Source organism: Panulirus ornatus, chromosome 48 (genome assembly GCF_036320965.1).
Source record: "Panulirus ornatus isolate Po-2019 chromosome 48, ASM3632096v1, whole genome shotgun sequence".
Taxonomy (NCBI): Eukaryota; Metazoa; Arthropoda; class Malacostraca; order Decapoda; family Palinuridae; genus Panulirus; species Panulirus ornatus.
This window is the reverse complement of record NC_092271.1, coordinates 28,594,242-28,613,966: the sequence shown is the minus strand read 5'-3', so window position 1 is coordinate 28,613,966 and position 19,725 is coordinate 28,594,242. Positions and strand designations below refer to the sequence as shown.

General features: G+C 37.8%; 1 protein-coding gene across 4 annotated transcripts in view; it reads left to right on the top strand.

Annotated features, from left to right (window-relative positions):
* The window catches only part of ras (Inosine-5'-monophosphate dehydrogenase ras), a 52,693-nt gene that overhangs the window by 15,028 nt on the left and 17,940 nt on the right, over nucleotides 1-19,725 (top strand). For all 4 annotated transcript variants that reach the window (XM_071690360.1, XM_071690364.1, XM_071690363.1 and 1 more), the window contains exons 9-11: nucleotides 2,046-2,148; nucleotides 2,334-2,490; nucleotides 17,516-17,659. In XM_071690360.1, coding sequence (XP_071546461.1) covers nucleotides 2,046-2,148; nucleotides 2,334-2,490; nucleotides 17,516-17,659 — 404 coding nt within the window. The remainder of the gene's footprint in view (nucleotides 1-2,045; nucleotides 2,149-2,333; nucleotides 2,491-17,515; nucleotides 17,660-19,725) is intronic.

Genomic DNA, 19,725 nt, shown 5'->3' with positions numbered 1-19,725 from the left:
TTAGAAGCAGTGAAAAGTTTTTATCGAGGATGTAAGGCATGTGTACGTGTAGGAAGAGAGGAAAGTGATTGGTTCTCAGTGAATGTAGGTTTGCGGCAGGGGTGTGTGATGTCTCCATGGTTGTTTAATTTGTTTATGGATGGGGTTGTTAGGGAGGTAAATGCAAGAGTTTTGGAAAGAGGGGCAAGTATGAAGTCTGTTGGGGATGAGAGAGCTTGGGAAGTGAGTCAGTTGTTGTTCGCTGATGATACAGCGCTGGTGGCTGATTCATGTGAGAAACTGCAGAAGCTGGTGACTGAGTTTGGTAAAGTGTGTGGAAGAAGAAAGTTAAGAGTAAATGTGAATAAGAGCAAGGTTATTAGGTACAGTAGGGTGGAGGGTCAAGTCAATTGGGAGGTGAGTTTGAATGGAGAAAAACTGGAGGAAGTGAAGTGTTTTAGATATCTGGGAGTGGATCTGGCAGCGGATGGAACCATGGAAGCGGAAGTGGATCATAGGGTGGGGGAGGGGGCGAAAATTCTGGGGGCCTTGAAGAATGTGTGGAAGTCAAGAACATTATCTCGGAAAGCAAAAATGGGTATGTTTGAAGGAATAGTGGTTCCAACAATGTTGTATGGTTGCGAGGCTGTGGCTATGGATAGAGTTGTGCGCAGGAGGATGGATGTGCTGGAAATGAGATGTTTGAGGACAATGTGTGGTGTGAGGTGGTTTGATCGAGTGAGTAACGTAAGGGTAAGAGAGATGTGTGGAAATAAAAAGAGCGTAGTTGAGAGAGCAGAAGAGGGTGTTTTGAAGTGGTTTGGGCACATGGAGAGAATGAGTGAGGAAAGATTGACCAAGAGGATATATGTGTCGGAGGTGGAGGGAACGAGGAGAAGAGGGAGACCAAATTGGAGGTGGAAAGATGGAGTGAAAAAGATTTTGTGTGATCGGGGCCTGAACATGCAGGAGGGTGAAAGGAGGGCAAGGAATAGAGTGAATTGGAGCGATGTGGTATACCGGGGTTGACGTGCTGTCAGTGGATTGAATCAAGGCATGTGAAGCGTCTGGGGTAAACCATGGAAAGCTGTGTAGGTATGTATATTTGCGTGTGTGGATGTATGTATATACATGTGTATGGGGGGGGTTGGGCCATTTCTTTCGTCTGTTTCCTTGCGCTACCTCGCAAACGCGGGAGACAGCGACAAAGTATAAAAAAAAAAAAAAGATTAGTTGACCTTGACTGGGCATTCAGTTGCCCATACCATCTCCGCAACCATAAGAAAGAAGAGTTTAGCAGGTTCTGTGATGTCCATCCCAAATGACAGGAGAGGCTGTCCAGTGCCATCCAAGAAATCCAGCCAAAGGTTATCCTCCAGAAACTTAGTCATTTGTGCAGGGCGAGAAGCATAGATATTTGATGCCCTTGAAGTCTTCAAGAAGCTGTTTCCAATCTTGGTGGTATCTGTTGAGGGCATCATTGCTTCGGGTCCATTTGGCTTATATACACACTTTCTGTCTGATGTCCTCTGCTTTTTCATGGTTATCACCAATCCTGATCTCATCAACATTTGCTTCATCACCCAGTGCTCTCAGGCACTCCTGTGAGGCTTCATCTGCAGTCTATAGGTACCCACCAGGATCACAGTGAAATACCTGGTGTTCAGGTTCTTTTGAATATTCTTCTAGGCTGTATAAGATGACAGTGAGCACCTTCATGTTGAGTAATTTCAGGAAGCCAAAGCATTGCATACCATTTTGGGAGTTGAGCTGGTCCTCCCACAGAGAAATCCTCCGGGATTTTTTTCTATTTCTCAGCTAGTTTTAATTTTGTTGTTTCATGGCACTACTGGTACCTCATTTGTGAATATTAGAGAAATCTCTTGGAACTAAGATGTGTTACATGTGCTTTTGAAATTGGAAGAAAAGCATGCTTTACACAACCAACAAACTTTTTAGAAAAATAGGAAGAATATTTTTGGCAGTTATGTGGCTTATCTTTGATGCTGAAGTTGTAGAATTTTAAAAAGACTGTAGTCACTGTTGCAGATATATTAATGTTTCAGGTTGCTGAATATGCTCGCAGATTTGGTGTACCAGTCATGGCAGATGGTGGGATTGGGTCTGTTGGACATATTATTAAGGCTTTGGCACTTGGGGCATCCACAGGTTAGTGCAGATACATGACTTTTCCTGTCTGAATTATATTTTAGCTGTTATGCTCTTTGTTTATTGTAATATATTCATGTATCTATGAGTTACTTTTGTGTATCATATACCATGTATGATATGATCTGATACTATGTGTAATATAATATCCTAGGTTTGTGTTTAACAACTTCATATCCTTATAGTAATGATGGGGTCATTGTTGGCTGGCACTTCGGAAGCTCCCGGTGAATATTTCTTTAGTAATGGTGTACGATTGAAGAAGTATAGAGGCATGGGTTCACTGGAAGCAATGGAGCGAAAGAATACACAGGGGGCAGCAGCTGACCGTTACTTTCATGGGTAAGTTGTTTTGATAAAGTTGACTGTAGCTCCCTTAACTTTAACATATTTGTAAATTGTTTTAATTTAGTGTAATGTAACATGAATTGAGGTCACATCAGTCTTTGTGTCACCTTAGCATGGCAGACATATTAGGATCATTCTAGCATAGAAATAATCACCATGTATTAACGTTTCTTAGGCCCTATTGTGAGCCGAGGATACTACATGCTTCAGCCTGTCCAGACTGTAGTGTTTAACATAACACAAGGAAAAAGGTACCTTACAACAAAGTGTAGTGGTCCCACCACCACTGACGACTGCACCATGGTAGTTGGCCATTTTACAAGATGTATACAGACTACAATAACATTATCTTTATTTTACAGTGCTGTATTCAGATAAGTAAGCTGAAGATAGTTTTGAAATACAACGTGTTTGTGATTGTGTAGCAGCATGCACCTTTATTTAGTTTCATGGATATTCATATGATTTCCTGGCCACATGACCTTAGTATTGATTAGAAATATGCCATTAGGTTTATGATATGTTAAGATCAATATTTGATACATTTTATTTGTAAGATCAAAGAGCACTAGTTACACAAGCTGGCACATGATGTACTGTTAGCTCAGAATGTGGTATTAAATACCATAAGTAACTCAAGAGTTGCACTCTCCCATATGTCTAGTTAATTGATATGCTTTTTGCTTGTTGGACGTTAGTTAAGTCTTACATTGACATATTTGATTGCCCTTCTGATCTCTGAAAAATTCATAGGATTCAAAGCAGATTCAAGTTAAGCTACTTCCATCCAAAAGTAGACTGCATTCCCAGTACTTTAAAGAAGCTTTTGAACTCGTAGCTTTTTGTCTTGGTTAAGAAGAATGGGTTTTAAGGTAGGGAGTTTCCTGTTGACCTAGTGAGCATGAAAAGAGGTTACACCATCTATCCGACTTGCTCTACATTTACTGTTCATAGTCAAGGCATTTTTAATTGGAGAGGGTTATGAATGTAGGAAGTAATTTAGTATAATTATTTATATTTTCACCATGGTTTCTTTTGTTTCTGTTTGTTGTATTGGAAGCTAATAAGTGACATGCAGATGTTAATAGTGGTTGGGGCCACACTTACATGTTGTTTGGAAGAGTTTTCTTATGATCTCACCTTTACATTGAATAAGACTGGAGACCTCAGAACTATTGTATCCTCAGTTCACTCTCTTTAGGCTTAGAGGAGTGTTTAGGAATCAAAACTCATTTCCTTTTATGACATATTTAAAAATTTTCTTTGAACCTGACACACACATTGCAGTGGGCTACAGTTTAAATCGAGTTCATTTGGTTCAGGATATGTCCTTGCTTATTATGAATAAGAATTTCATGTTGGTTTAGGATGTGTCACTATTTGTAATCAGTAGAGGGTGATCCCCTTTCTTTTTTGAGTAATTTTTTAAGGTGTTTTCAAGAAATTCATACAACATATAACTTGGATTGTGTGTGAAGATGAATGAGTCTTAGTTAAGTGAAGCTAGTGATGTATAGACATGGGAGTTGAACCCCTTACTACCAGGGGTCCAGGGCAGCACATTGGAGCTTATACTCTTTGACTGTCTGCCCTTGTTGTTATTCTGTCAACTCAGGTTCACCTTAGGGAAAGAATATCATCTCAAAGACCAACATCATGCAGGTGACACACTTGTTCCTGGAATACTGATATTTTGAGTCTAAGGTCTTCTGTTTTGTCAATTTTACGGTATGGTATATAATGCATGCATTTTCTACTTATAGATTTGATGTTATAGTAATGAGATTGTACTGGAATGAATTAATATCCCTCTGATTTTGCTTGTCCTAGTACTGTAAACATTGAGCTAGCATGGATTCTCTGGTTAATGCATTTGTTGTACTGCATGACACTAAGTGAATATTCTTTTTATTCTCATACTGACGTCAGGTGAATGTTAGCAGTTAGGCTGACATATTTTGTTACAATGGTAGAATTAGTAGGTTGGGACATTATTCAGGAATATCAAGTAGACACATTAGGTAGAAGTAGTTGACAGGAACTTTAGGTAGGAGCCTTTGAAAACACTGTAGTAGAGTTTCATTGCATCATTGACCTGTTAAGAGCGAGGTACTAACGCTTAAGAAGCAGCAATGGAATTCATCACTTGTAGAGACTTGCTGTTGCCACCCCCTTGAGGGTATTCTCTAAGGGAATGGGCGTCAGAGATTAGAACAGATGGATTGTGGTGTATGTGGTGCAGATCTTTGTTTTTAGGATAAGGTTGTGAAGGGTCAAGTTTGATTTATGCTCCAACCCATTCTATGTGCGTGTGGCAGTGGAGATAAATGTTAACTCTCTATTTGCATATCCTCAAAACCTTTAGTTTTGAATTGATATCGTTGCATGGTTTTACTACATTCTTTTAAGAGTACTTACTTACATTGATTTTCCCCCTATTTTTATTTTATATCCATAATTGCCATTCCTGCCTTAGCTTGGTAGCGTCAAGAACAATTGAGCAACAGCCTTATTTGCAGACACTCATTGTCTGAGCTTTCATGTACGATGTATAAGAGAACCAGAGCCTACTTTCTATTGCCAAGTGCCCCAAACTACATGGTTTACCTGAACTGCTTCATATAAGCTTGTTCAACCCAGTGGTAGCTTATCATTTCCCAGTTACTGTGTTTGCCTGAATTACCCCAATTATTTTAGGAATACCCATGAAATTCAAATTCATGTTGCCAGCCAGGCAGGTACACTAAAATTGCTCATGTCCCGTAAGATTTGCAGTTCGTTCACTTGTTTTCTCTAATGTTTGTCTGAATATGTAGATGATTATTACTTCATACATTGGGTACGAGCCTAGTGAAGAGATATGTAAAGAAAAATTAGGGAAACACCATTTACTATATCATTTTTTCAACTACATGTTGAGTGTTTTCAGTCATTGGCAAGATTTCACCTATTTGCTCCAGTGTATTTTGTGAATATGTGGATCATTGTTCTCTGCTTGTGTGCTGCATTGCATTCCTAAATAGAGAAATGAACTTCTTTGTTATTTTTTTCATACTTTACCATTGTTACCCAGGTTAGCAATGTAGTGCCAGGAACAAAGAAAAGCTGCATCCACTCACATCCATTCTCGATCTGTCATGTGTAATGCATCAAAACCACAGGTCCCTATCCACAACCAGGCCCTATAGAATTCCATAGTTTACCCCAGATGCTTCACATATCATGGTTCATGTCGACCCCAGTATCCCACATCATTCCAATTTACTGTGTCCCATGCATACCTTGCACCCTTCTGCATTTTCATGCACAGGTCACTCAAAGTCTCTTTCACCCCATCCTTCCATCAACAGTTTGGTCATCCTTGTTCTTGTTCCCTCCACATTTGATACATATATCCTCTTTCTCATCCTTTCAGGGCTGAACATACGAGAATAGCATAGTGTGTACCATCCTTATTTTCTAATTGCCTTCATATGAGGTATTAGTACAGTGATATATAGTAGGAAAACATATTGAGCCAATTGAAGAAAAAATATTTTACCATAATATTATTCACCAAATTGGTCTCCCAAACACCAAGATCATGTTAAATACCAAAGTAGTAAAGTCAAAGCTATTTATTTGAATGAAGTGAAAGAATATTATATAAGAAAAAAGAACAATTGATATACTCTTCAGCTTACCCTTGAAGAAATGCATATGATGGGAGTATGCTCCTACCACAAGATCTTCATTTCTCTCTGGGTAAATTAAGGCATATATCACTTGTTTCTAAGTTGTTTGATTATTATTATTTGATATTTATTTTCATAAGAAATTTTTTTTTATTGTTTTGGTATGTAAGATGATCTTGGTGTTTATTCTACTAGCTCATTTGAATGCACAGATAATTTGGGTAGCATACACTCTGTTATTCTGGTATATTGCCAGGTTTAATTATACTCCATCTTCTCTATTTTATGTTTTTTCTAAATGTATAAATGATTATTAATTCATGCATATGTTTAGAACCTTCTGAAGAGAAATATATAGAATATACCTTTCTTTTTCTTTCATACATGTTTGACATTTCCCATGTTAATGAGGTAACACAAGTAACGTAGAAATAGCCTTATTCACTCACATTCACCCTCTAACTGTCATGTAAGACACATCAAAACCAGAGCTTCCCCATATGCAACCGGGCTTTACTGACCTTTCTGTAGTTTCCCCAACTGCTTTGTATACTTTTGTTCAACCTGTTGACAGCACTTGTCCCCTGTAAACTATATCACTCCAATATGCTCTATCCCTTGCGTGTCTTATAACCTCTTGCATTTTTGAGGCTCTGAGCCTTCATAACATCTTCAACTCTATCCTTTCACCACATCCATCTTAGAATTTCTTTTTCCTTTCTCCTGACCCCCCTGCTACTGTTTCTCTTAGTGTCAGTCATTCTCATGCTATCCCAGGCTTGCATTTTTCACTTTGTCACAATTTGATTTCTGATTCCACCACAGTCTACCTTTTGTCATGCATCCATATCCTACCATCTGTATGCTTCACATTTCACTAGCACATTTAAGCACTGGTGGGCTAAATACCATTCACTCCTTCACCCTCCCAGTTGCATTTACATTCACCTTATGCCATTTGCCACTCAGTCTCTCTTGGTATCTATGCAACTTTACAAACTCAACTTTTCTAGGCTTAGTCAATGACTATTTCTTTCACATGTATGTAATTCTTCCTAAACCCATCTCAGTCTTTCATACTCAGCTGTACCAAGAAATGTTCAGACATTCCTCGCACTTCATTTTTTCTTTCTTATGGGCCACTCTAAGCTAGTATTGGTCATATGAAAGTTTTATGACTCATTTGGGTCGAAAGCTCTTGACTTTTTCTGTAATGGCTTTTTGTGTCTCATGAAGTTCAGTGCCATGCTAAGGAAATATTTTTGTTTGAGATACTCTGGGGTCATCCACCTTTCTCAGGCTTCTAGTGTAGATGAAAATTATCACAGCCAGGCTTTGAATGTTGAAATTCACAATTTTCTCTTTACAGTTTAGTCTCTCTTAGTTGTTTGTAGGTGCTGGGGTTACAGGAGAGTGGTGTGGATGCTTGGGAACTGGAAGGATGGCGTGGGTGCTGGGGAATGAATGCTTATCTTTGTATCCTTGTATCCCTTATCTGAAAAATGCTCTTTATGTGTACTACTGCAAAATGCTAGACACAACAGAGAGAATATCTTGCAATGGGGTTTGATTATCTCAAAAGTGCTTATGTAATGAGAGGTGTCTACCATGAAATATACATGGGAGATCTGGTGACTTGACATTTAATAGGTAATATGCATGCTAGCTTAAATTCTTTAATGTGCCTGGTTCTTAGTTAATCATTATTGATAGGAAGAGGCTTGCACAGACCATCTGGTAGAGGTTTAGATATTTGATGGAAATTATATCTCACAGAATAGTAAATGTCTGCTTTGGTGACATTCACTAACTTTTCTGAAACTCATGCTATATACCTCAGGATTTTGAGCTGGTATTGTTTGATCCATCCCATGTAAAGGGAAATGGAGATTTTTCCTAATGTTTATATCTTTCCTTTTTGCTTTGTTATTTACCTCCTTTTGTGTATTTATGGAATTAAACCTCTTTCTTTTCACATCTACGAATTTAGTGTAAGGAAATGTGAGTACTTTACTAATGAAGCAGCACATTCAACATGTGATTTAAGCAGGTTTAATATACTCATGTATGCAGTATGCAGAATTCTTCACCAAATGTTGTAAGTGTTGCCATTAGATCTTGGAATTTGAAATATGATGTCAGCTCTTAAAGTATTGAAAGATGCTGCCTTGCTCTGAATGTGGGAAAAGATTTGCATGTTTTAGATAGCTAGTCATAATTATTCAATATGAAATTTTCCTTATCCGGTTGCAAAGTGAAATACTGTAGGAGTAGATCTTGATAGTTTTATTTTATGCCTGTTTGTACATATTGCATGTGCTTTCTTGGATGTTCAAAGCAAGGTGGTATATGTAGATTTTTTGTATGTCATATAGGTCACTTCATTTCTGCAGTGTTGAAAGTGCAAACGCAACCCTTTCAGCATTTATGAAAGTATTCTAAATATCAGTTTTACTATTAGTAGTTGCCCACCTTTATAAGGGCTTAATTCCTATGGAGATTTTTGCATATTATGAAGTTTAATATTGATTTATTTTATTATACTAGGTCACTGTCTCCCGTGTTGGCTAGGGAGGGCAAGGAAACAGATGAAAGAATGGCCCGACCCACCCACATGCACATGTATATACATAAATGCCCACACACGCCCATATACATACCTATACATTTCAACGTATAAGGATGTGTGGATCAGGTGTTTTCTTTGAAGAATGTATGTGAGAAATACTTAGAAAAACAGATGGATTTGTAAGTAGCATTTATGGATCTGGAGAAGGCATATGATAGAGTTGATAGAGATGCTCTGTGGGAGGCAAGTTGTTAGAAGCAGTGAAAAGTTTTTATCGAGGATGTAAGGCATGTGTACGAGTAGGAAGAGAGGAAAGTGATTGGTTCTCAGTGAATGTCGGTTTGTGCCAGAGGTGCATGATGTCTCCACGATTGTTTTAATTTGTTTATGGATGGGGTTGTTAGGGAGGTGAATGCAAGAGTTTTGGAGAGAGGGGCAAGTGTGCAGTCTGTTGTGGATGAGAGGGCTTGGGAAGTGAGTCAGCTGTTGTTCGCTGATGATACAGCGCTGGTGTCTTATTCGGGTGAGAAACTGCAGAAGCTGGAGACTGAGTTTGGTAAAGTGTATGAAAGAAGAAAGCTGAGAGTGAATGTTAATAAGAGCAAGGTTATTAGGTACAGTAGGGTTGAGGTACAAGTCAGTTGGGAGGTACGTTTGAATGGAGAAAAACTGGAGGAAGTGAAGTGTTTTAGATATCTGGGAGTGGATTTGGCAGTGGATGGAACCGTGAGAGTGGAAGTGAGTCAGGGTGGGGGAAGGGGCGAAAGTTCTGGGAGCAATGAAAAATGTGTGGAAGTCGAGAACATTATCTCCGAAAGCAAAAATGGGTATGTTTGAAGGAATAGTGGTTCCAACAATGCTCAGTGGTTGTGAGGCGTGGGCTATAGATAGGGTTGTGCGAAGGAGGGTGGATGTGTTGGAAATGAGATGTTTGAGGACAATATGTGGTATGAGGTGGTTTGATCAAGTAAGTAATGAAAGGGTAAGAGAGATGTGTGGTAATAGAAAGAGTATGGTTGAGGGAGCAAAAGAGGGTGTTTTGAAATGGTTTGGCCACATGGAGAGAATGAGTGAGGAAAGACTGACAAAGAGGATATGTGTCACAGGTGGAGGGAATGAGGAGAAGTGGGAGACCAAATTGGAGGTGGAAGGATGGAGTGAAAAAGATTTTGAGCGATCAGGGCCTGAACATTGAGGAGGGTGAAAGGTGTGCAAGGAATAGAGTGAATTGGAACGATTTGGTTTACTGAGGTCGACATGCTGTCAGTGGATTGAACTAGGGCATGTGAAGTGTCTTAGTAAACCATGAAAAGTTTTGTGGGGCCTGGATGTGGAAAGGGAGCTGTGGTTTCCATGCATTATACATAACAGCTAGAGACTGAGTGTGAATGAATGTGGCCTTTGTTGTCTTTTCTTAAGGCTACCTTGCACACATGCAGAGAAGGGGTTGTCATTTCATGTGTGGTGGGGTGGTGACAGGAATGAATGAAGGCAGCAAGTATGAATTATGTACGTGTTTATATGTATATGTCTGTGTATGTACATATATGTATGTGTTGAAATGTATTGGTATGTATATGCGCGTGTGTGGACGTGCTTGTATATACATGTGTATGTGGGTGGGTTGGGCCATTCTTTCGTCTCTTTCCTTGCGCTACCCTGCTAACGCGGGAGACAGCGACAAATATAATATATAGTAATATGATAATATATATATATTATTTTTTTTTATGTTGTACACACACACAGGTGTTTGTGCAAGGTCCCGTCTATTTTTCAAAAGTATATGACTCAGTTTTAGAATACAGTAGTTTTTTTTATATTGAATAATGAATCTTTACAGGTGATAGGTAGTCTTTTAGTATGATCAGTCTGTTAGTTTATACAGATTAGATTTATATTATGCTAATATTTGTTTAAAGTGTACATCATATTCTTCAGTGTAGTCTCTTATGCAGTGTTTGACAGTGGTAGGCATCAGCAAGACATGCATGTTTTCCATGCTCATTTGCTGGCGTTGTGTCTAACCTCCGGTTGTTGTGCTCAGGGGCCCACGTAGCGGGGTCAACTGTGCATGCAATAAGCCATCGGGCCCAACTAATCCTGCATCAGTGGCCCACAGTCCAAACTGTATGATGTATTTAGGGGGGTAAGACTAACCTGTAGAGTAGTTGACTACATACTTAGAATGTGAGCGTCAGTGCCCACCCAAACAGACAGAATCTTGTGTAGCTTCATCATAGCATGTTATAGTAGTTTAACTTCCTTGCATGTGTATTATTTGGTTGTATATGATTTTATTCTGCTTTAAGTCTTGTTTCAAATATTTATAGTCATATAAGCTTTCGTCTGTTTCCTTGCACTATCTCGCTAACATGGGAGACACCATCAAAGTATATTAAAAGAATATATGCTTTCCATAGATTTATTTTATAAAGCTTGGATGAAAAGCTTAAGAAGTAATGTTGGTAAATGCTGCCTGGATAGGTGTCACTTAGTGTACTTTCAGCTATTTTGATGTTAAAAGTATAGTATGAAATAAACCTAAGGTTAGCCAGCCATCAGCTAGAACCCTCTCCTACTGACAGAGGGGCTTTTTGCTGTGGTTTTAGAGTTTTGATTCACCCCACATAAATGATTTCGTTGAATTTTCATTAACTCTTTAAGTGTGTAATTGGTTTTTATCTTTCATCTTCTGCCATTGTGCAAAAAAACTGCAGAACTTGAAAAGTTATGATTAACTGCACCAAAAAATATCCAAACCAGCATTTTCTCTCAAGTATTAAAGAGTTCAGTGTTTGTAATTTAGGAAAATCACATGATCTTCCAGATTGGCCAGTCCTAAGTATTTTCTTTGTTATAAAGCACAAGCTCCAGGTAGATTGAAAAAAATATATTATGACCATGAAAAAAAACAATAATTCAAGTAAAAGAAAAATACAGAAAATTTATTTACTTATCATCTGGTATAAGTGACCTGAAGGAGAGACCTTACAGTATGACGACCACTGGGAGTAGAATTGATAGGCACATTTTTCAGATGTGTGCACTATTTCTCTGTCGATATGCAACAGTCCTCAAAAGTATATACATGAATGAGAACCTGTTTGTTATACCATATATTAGTTTACATAATAGGGTATAGGGTGTATGATATTAATTGTCAAAGAGGGTTTGTTAGTCTCTATTTTTCAGCTGATTTTATTGAAACTAAATTATTTATTATTTATTGATGTTTTTAGTCAAATACTCATTTCATTTCCTACATTTTCAATGTATTTTCATAGACGATCAGATATGTTAGCTATTGATAAATGCAGCATCATATGAGGGACATTCTTAACAACATGGTTGGGCTAAGAAGGTATTTAGTAGTAATAAAGCTGATTGAATTTGTTTCCAGGTATGTTCTGATGGACTAATTGAAAGGGAAGGATGGTCATTTAAAAGCCTAATTTCTTTATATCCTAAATTCTTCCAAGGAACATAAGTACATGAAATATAAGTTTAATGGAAACTTTGTATTTCCTCAAGGCTGACAGTGTTCAGGAAGTAGCAACAACTGCTGCAAATTTAAAAGAAACATCTTCAAGGTCACCCAAATCACTTGGTCAGAAATGGGGCTTGCATGAGACACAACCTTCTCATACTCATGATGCTGTGTCATGTGCATCTTTTCAGTACTGCCAAGGAGTTTTATGGATTTTTTTAGCACATGCAACACTGATAGCTCTCTTATTTGCCATAATTTTATACAAAAAGATGGCCATTTGCACCATAAAGATTGCTGTACATGTGAAAGAACATGGTATAAGAATTTGTTTATTCATGTGAGTCTATTTAAGTGTTGACCAAGGAAGTGCTTATCTCAGACTGGCAGATAGTGAAACAAGCTATGTCTTGTTTCACCTTGAAGTTTCTACTTAAGTTTCCTATTAAGTGTAAAGGCACAAAAGAAAATGTTGCACTATTCGAATATTCACAAGTAGTAGGTAGGGACATGTAGGCAGGAGCATTAGATAGAAGTAGTCTCTAGGAACATTAGGTTGGAGCTTCTGCAAACACTGCACAAGACTTTCCCTCTGTCAGTGGCCTGTTAAGGGTGAGGCATTAAAAACTAAGAATTAGCACTGGAGGTCTGTAGTTGTGGAGACTGTTACCATGGCCACCCTTTTGAGGTAGTTACAATTGGAACAGGTGTCAGAGATATGGATAAATAGATAGATTAGAGTATTCTAAATGAGTGTAGAACTATGTGTATATGTGCGAAGAATATTGAATTGTAATGAAATAAAGAAAAAAAAATGCACTGTGGTGATGCACAGTAGGCTGTCACATGTTTTTTGGACACTTAGCATTCTGGATCAAAGTTAGGAATTAGTGGACAATTCCTTTACATCCCAACCTTGGTCGATGAATGGGTCCATAGCTTACCAGACTAAATTTATAATACAACAAACTTTCATGGAAATATTCATTAGATCCTAAACTTATTCTGGTGGGATCCGTTAGTAGCCAAATTCAAATACATTCAAATGCATTAGCAGATGTTTACTGTAATGCATAGCAGTAGCTAACACCTATTTTTCTAGAAAAAATAAATATACTGAAAATGCAATAGTGTATATGGAATTGCAATGTGTTTGAATAAAAACCTAAACAAATTCTAAATGATTTACAGTTTGTTACATTAAAGTGAGTTGTTCAATAAAAGATTGAAAAGTATTTTGATATAGAAAGTTACATGTGGTACTCCCTGTAGTTTCTTATTCTGTGACATAGTGTATATACAAGATGGCTACGGTTTTTATTATTTGATGTCTTGTGTATGTTCTCTCTTCTTCTCATACATGTTTGCAATTTCCTGTATAGTAAGATAGCACCCTTTTATATATCATAGTCTGTACGAGTTACCTCTATGTACTTTTTTCTTTTCTATGCTCTTGTTTCTTACACTGTGTTATAGCCTACTCATGACATTATTACTCTTTTTACATTTTATTATATCACTAAACATTACTTTCTTTAAATTAACCACTTTTGTAATTGATTCCATGCTGACTGTTATTGAAGGTATATGAATTTAGCAAAAAAGTCAATGCCTTCTGATCACATAAACACAGAAATCATTCTTGAGAGGTTGGCACAGTCATATTCACCATGGTTTTTCACCCCACTTTTTTGTCTTCAGCTATCTTAAGTATATTTCCCTCACTCTTATTTTCAACACCATACTCTGAGAGTTTATTATTTGCAGAAAAGTCATAATCAGACAGGTAGTTTTTCTCAACTGATGATTTATTTAACACAACCCATCATTTTGAGGGTTAATAGATTCTGGGAGGCTAGCTTCCACATAAGGAGTTGAACATTCATGTGGGAGGTTGGTTGGCACTTGACTTTTAAGAGACTGAATGGATTCTTTTGCATCTCTGATGTATCCTTTCTTTTGGTTGTCATCTTATGGCATCCAGCTGATTGTAACATGCCTAGGAAATTTGATTTGTGAAAGAAGTTACATCTGCAGATTTGTATTCATAGCACCATGCTATGTAACTGTAGATTGACATCCAAGGCACCAAAAGGGTTGAAACAAGTGAAAAGAAAGTATGATATCTCTTCAGTGCTTTGAATGTAGATGACTTAGAAGTCATCACTTAAATGGTGTATATGTGATTCAAGTAATGATTTATGCATTGTTGCCATGTACAGTATTTCATATAACCCATCATTCTGATATGCTCTTAGGCTTGTTTTTCATTGCTTTGGATGACATTACTCATGAGATGTAATAAAGTAAGTTATCTCCTTGGAAATTAAGAGTAAATGTACCTATTACTAAATGTTCTAGTTTGATAAGACAGTGCCATCAACAGCTGTAATTTATATTTTTTGATGTCATGAACTATTTACATTTTTTTTAGAGTGAATTAGATTCCAGCTTTTTTTTTTTTCATATATTTGATAAGAACATTGCCATGGGTAAAAAGTGAATTTTATGGCTTGTATAAATATGAATGGGAAGCAGCAGGCAACACAACTTTATTTTAGGAGTACTCTTAACACTCATCACCATTGTGGCTGGGATAATTGTAACAGGGGTGTCCATATTATAATATTCCCCCTGATTTTTGTGGTGAGAATGACTGATAAAGTATCTAGCAAAAGGTAGAAATATGTATGCAGCTTTTATGGGTCTGAAGAAAGTGTATGAGAGAGTGGAGTAGAATGCTCTCTTGGATGTCGGTAAGGGGGACAACTGTAAGATGGGTTGAAAGCCTTCTATAGAGGAGTGGATGGAGAGAGTTGAGCAAAAGTTTTGTTATACATGTGGGTGTGAGGCAGAGCTGTGTGATGTCACCTTATCTTTTCCACATATGTGTTTATGGAGTGATGAGAGATGAATGCAAAACTAGAGTAAGGGGCTGCAGATATAGTGTGGTGGCTTGTGACATGCCAATTTGTAGATGATACTGTATTATTATGCTGAGAGTGAAGAGGTGTTGCAGAAGATTGTAAGTGTTTTATGATGTGTGTAAGGTCACGCAGTTAAAAGTATATGTGAGTAAAAGTAAAATATTGGTGTTTGAAAGGAAGCGGAGTGAAAATATAATTTCGCAAAGTCCTGTAGAATGAGAGAAGGAAGTTTACTAAACTGTGTTAGAGATATAGAAGGCGAACAACTGGAAGAGGTGACAGAATTTAAGTATTTTGGAGCAAACTTGGGTAAGTTTGGTTATGTGGAAGGAAAGAGCAGTATGGGGTGGAAGAGTTATTGGATCCCCTAATGAATAATTAAAGGTAAAGGTGTAAGTTTGGGAGTGAAGAAATGATTAAGTGACAGTATATTGGAAAAAGAATGAGTCACAAATGTTAAGAATCCAGGCTGTGGAAATGAACTATTTGAGAGGAGCATGTGCTATGACTAGATGGAAAGAAGAAAGGAATGAGGGGGTGTATGAGAGATTTGGTTTGTCTGGGAATGTAAAGTAAATTAATTGTAGAGTGAATGAAATGTAATGCTTTGAGGTGGTTTGGGTATATATGGTGGGACAGGGATAAGTTGAGACTTATTATGGCAACCCCCTTGATATAAGTTCCCCCCTAGGGAACGGGCATCGGAGATATATAGATGTTTACTCTCGTATGCATTATACAGTGACTTATTCACATATATCGTAAACAAATCACAAAACAGAAATGGAAGAGGTATACAAATTTATAGTATGATTACAGTTGATTTTAAATGTTTAGAGTTTATATTTCCATTCTTTGTCAGCTTATTTGGTTTAAAGTTTATATTCCCATTCACTGTCAACTCATTTGTTTCGTACCTTTATTCTTTACAGTAGTACTTGGAAGCAAATGGGTTTGATTAACTACTTAAGTTTGGAAAGTATGCACAACAGATCATTCTTTGATTAACTGAATCTTGTTTTTCAGTATCTTCAAAAGTATAAAAAGGTCAGTGGAAATTTCTGATATTCAGTCATATTCACTACTTGATGTTCAGTTTAATACTGATGACAGATGTGAAACTCCAAAGGAGCCCATTGTTTTCCTCTTACTGATTGGTGTGCAGCATTGAGACTGCCATAGCCCCAAGTAAGTGGAGGCTTGTGTTCTGTAATAGTAATATATGTGACATCATACAATATTGATGTCCGTACTGGAAAATCACAATAACACTGAAAAGGAGCCAAGTATATAAATCAGTTTTAAGATTGCTTATTGTCAAATCTAAATGTTATATTATGACTTGACTGTTTCTTTGTTAACATGTTTGCTTCAAACCCTTTCTTCATAAGAAATGGGAACACTTTCTCTGGTGCTTCTGTCTCCAGAAAGTGCTTCCCTCATCATTGTATTTTGAATGCTTGCTAGATGCCCTTATACAGGCAATATACATAAGGGAGAGCAGCAGACATAACCATCTTGGATTCAGAACGGCAAACAATGGACTGTATTTGAACATAAATTCCTGGTTAGTATGGAGACAGTACTCTTGCAGATTCTGCACATGTGAGCATCACTTCACTGATTACCTGTACCATTTTGATTGTTGGCATTGCCAAACTGTGTTAGAGTTGCCCTCTGCCAGTGAACTGGTAAGGATGGGGCACTAAAGGCTAAGAAGCAGCACTGGAGTTCACCAGTTATGGAGATTTGTTTACCATGGCCACTACCTTGAGTGAGTTCATGAAGGGAACAGACATCCGGGATATAGATAGATACATAATGAAACTTTGCAGCACTGAACTAATATTAGAGTGTATACTTGCATATGATGTACTGTTGCTTATTATCTTTATTTATGATATTCATGATACAACATTGCATCATGAAATTTAATGTTCTCTTTTCTGGAACTGTTATTGTACCTTTTATTGGATTGCAAAACAGTGCCAGCAAGTATTTATCAGTCCATTCCTGAGACCCTTTTTTCTAGCACATAACACCTCCAGTAATACGACTATACCATTAGCTTCCACCGTGTAACCTTTCTGTACTAACTGTATGTTCATGCACATTCAGTCATTAATTCTTAGCACAGTGCACAGATGTAGTTGCTTGTAAATTCGTAACAAGCTTAGGAAACAAGTTAGCTTTATTATTTAGTTCAAGTATCTTTATCTTTTAAAATGTGATTCATAACCTTAGTTGAGAATACAGAATTGTGTATTTTCACTGTATTGTCTTATAATGTTAATTGCAATGTTCTTAAAGGCATTAGTGCCTGTCTGTAGTTTAATTATTTCACATTATAATTTTGCAGAGAAGGTGATGGCATCAAAGTGGCCCAGGGTGTAAGTGGGTCAATAGTAGATAAAGGTTCCATTTTGCGCTTCTTACCTTATCTGGTCTGTGGCATCCAGCATGGTTGTCAAGATATTGGAGCAAAGTCTTGCTCAATGTTGAGGTGAGTACTACCTTTGCCAGCATCTGTGAAACAATAAGTTTATGTATTTAACCTGTAGATTTTTAGCTGTTTGTGATTTGTTTAACTGTAGTTAGCCATTTACCCAGTAAAGAACTATGGGAGACATAAGGAGATTGATTTCTCTGAATACTGTGTATTTTTTTCATAAATGTTTGCCATTTCTTGTGTTACAGTGTAGCTCCAGGAACAGATGAAGAAATGACCTCATTTGTTCACATCCAGTCTCTAGCTGTCATGTATAATGCACCAAAACCAGAAACCCTTTGTCTAGAACCAGGCACCACAGCCCTTTCTGTGGTTTTCCCCAATATCTTCACATGCTCTGGTTCAGCCCATTGCTTCCATATACCATATTGCTCCAAATTGCTCTTACCTTTGCATGCTTCACACCCTCCTGCATGTTCAGGCCCTGAATACTCAAAGCATCTTTCTCTCCATCCTTGCGTCTCCCTTCTTGGTTTCTCCCCTTTTAGTGTTCCCTCCACTTACGGTATCTGTATCATCCCAGTCATCCTTTCCCCACTCTTTTCCATACATCCATTCCATTTCAGTTCACCCTCTTTATCTCTCATACATGATTTTTTTTTACTGCCCACCTCTCTCTTACCTTATTTCATATTTGATCTACCACTTCACACAAGATATTGTCCTTGTACAATTTATTTCCAGCACATCCATTCTTTTTTTCATTTTTGTCTAAGGTTCATGCCTTCCATCCATACAAGATTACTGTAACATCAGAAATCCCCATCTTTATCTTTAAAAATAGTGGCACCTCTTTTCACACATTTCACATTGCACCCAAGACTCTCATCCACCCTTTGGCTCACTTCAGTTCCTATGGTTACATTCTCTGCCAAATCCACTCCAAGGTATCAGAAGCACTGTGCTTCCTCCAAGTTCTCTCCATGCAGATTCACACTCCAAATAACCTGTTTCTTTCTGCTGCTAAACCAGATAATCTTGCTTTCATACACATTTACTCTTTAACTTTCTCCTTTTACTTACACTCCCAAACTCAGAAACCAGTCTCTGCAGATTTCTCACATGAATCTTCCACCAGCACCATGTCATAAGGAAACAATAAATCAACCCCCCCCTTCCCCAACAGACTGCATATTTCTCTAAAGACCCATGCATTCACCTCCCTCACTATTCTTATCCCATCCATAAACAATTAAATTGCTACAATGACATCACTTACCTCAACCACTGACTCGCCACCACCTTGAACCTCTCTTCCTACTCATGCACATGCCTACCTCCCTTTTTAAAGATTTCTCCTTCTAACAGCTTCCTCCTTCACCATATATTTGTAGCACCTTTCACAGAGTATCTCATATTTGCACATACGTATATGCTACAGGCAAGACTCTTGGTTTCTCTTAAATATTCTCTGTGCATACCACCATCTGCTCAATCACTAGTCTCCCATACAGTTTACCAGATAAACTTTTACCTCTGTAATTTGAAAACTGATTTTTATCTGCCCTTGCCTTCATACACTGGCAACAGGCATTCTACCCGTCCTCAGGCACCTCACTATGATCCATGCATACGTCGAAAATAATACTGAAGACCAATCAGGAACACAATCACCCCCCCCCCCTTTTTATTAAGAAATTCAGCTGCAGTCCCATCCACTCCAGCAGCTTTGCTGTGCTTCTTGTTATTCAAGGCTTCCACCACCTAATGTCTTTTTGCCAAATTTCTTTCCATGACTATCTATCTATCTGTCAATATCTCTGATGCCTGTTCCCAACAGGAACTCCAAGGGGATGACCATACCAATAGTCTCCATAACTATGGAACTCCAGTGCCGCTTTTAACATACCTCCCTTGCACATTTGTCCTCCTGTTATCGAAGACATTTAACACCCCTTCATGATACTCATTCCATCTCATTTCTGCCTGTTACTTTTTCCCAATTTACCCTTCACCAATATTTGTATTTGTTCTCTTTTTCTCACACTGTTAGCATGCTTCTAAAACATTTTCGTATTCTCCCTGAAATTTGCTGGTACTTGCTCACCCCAGCTGTCATT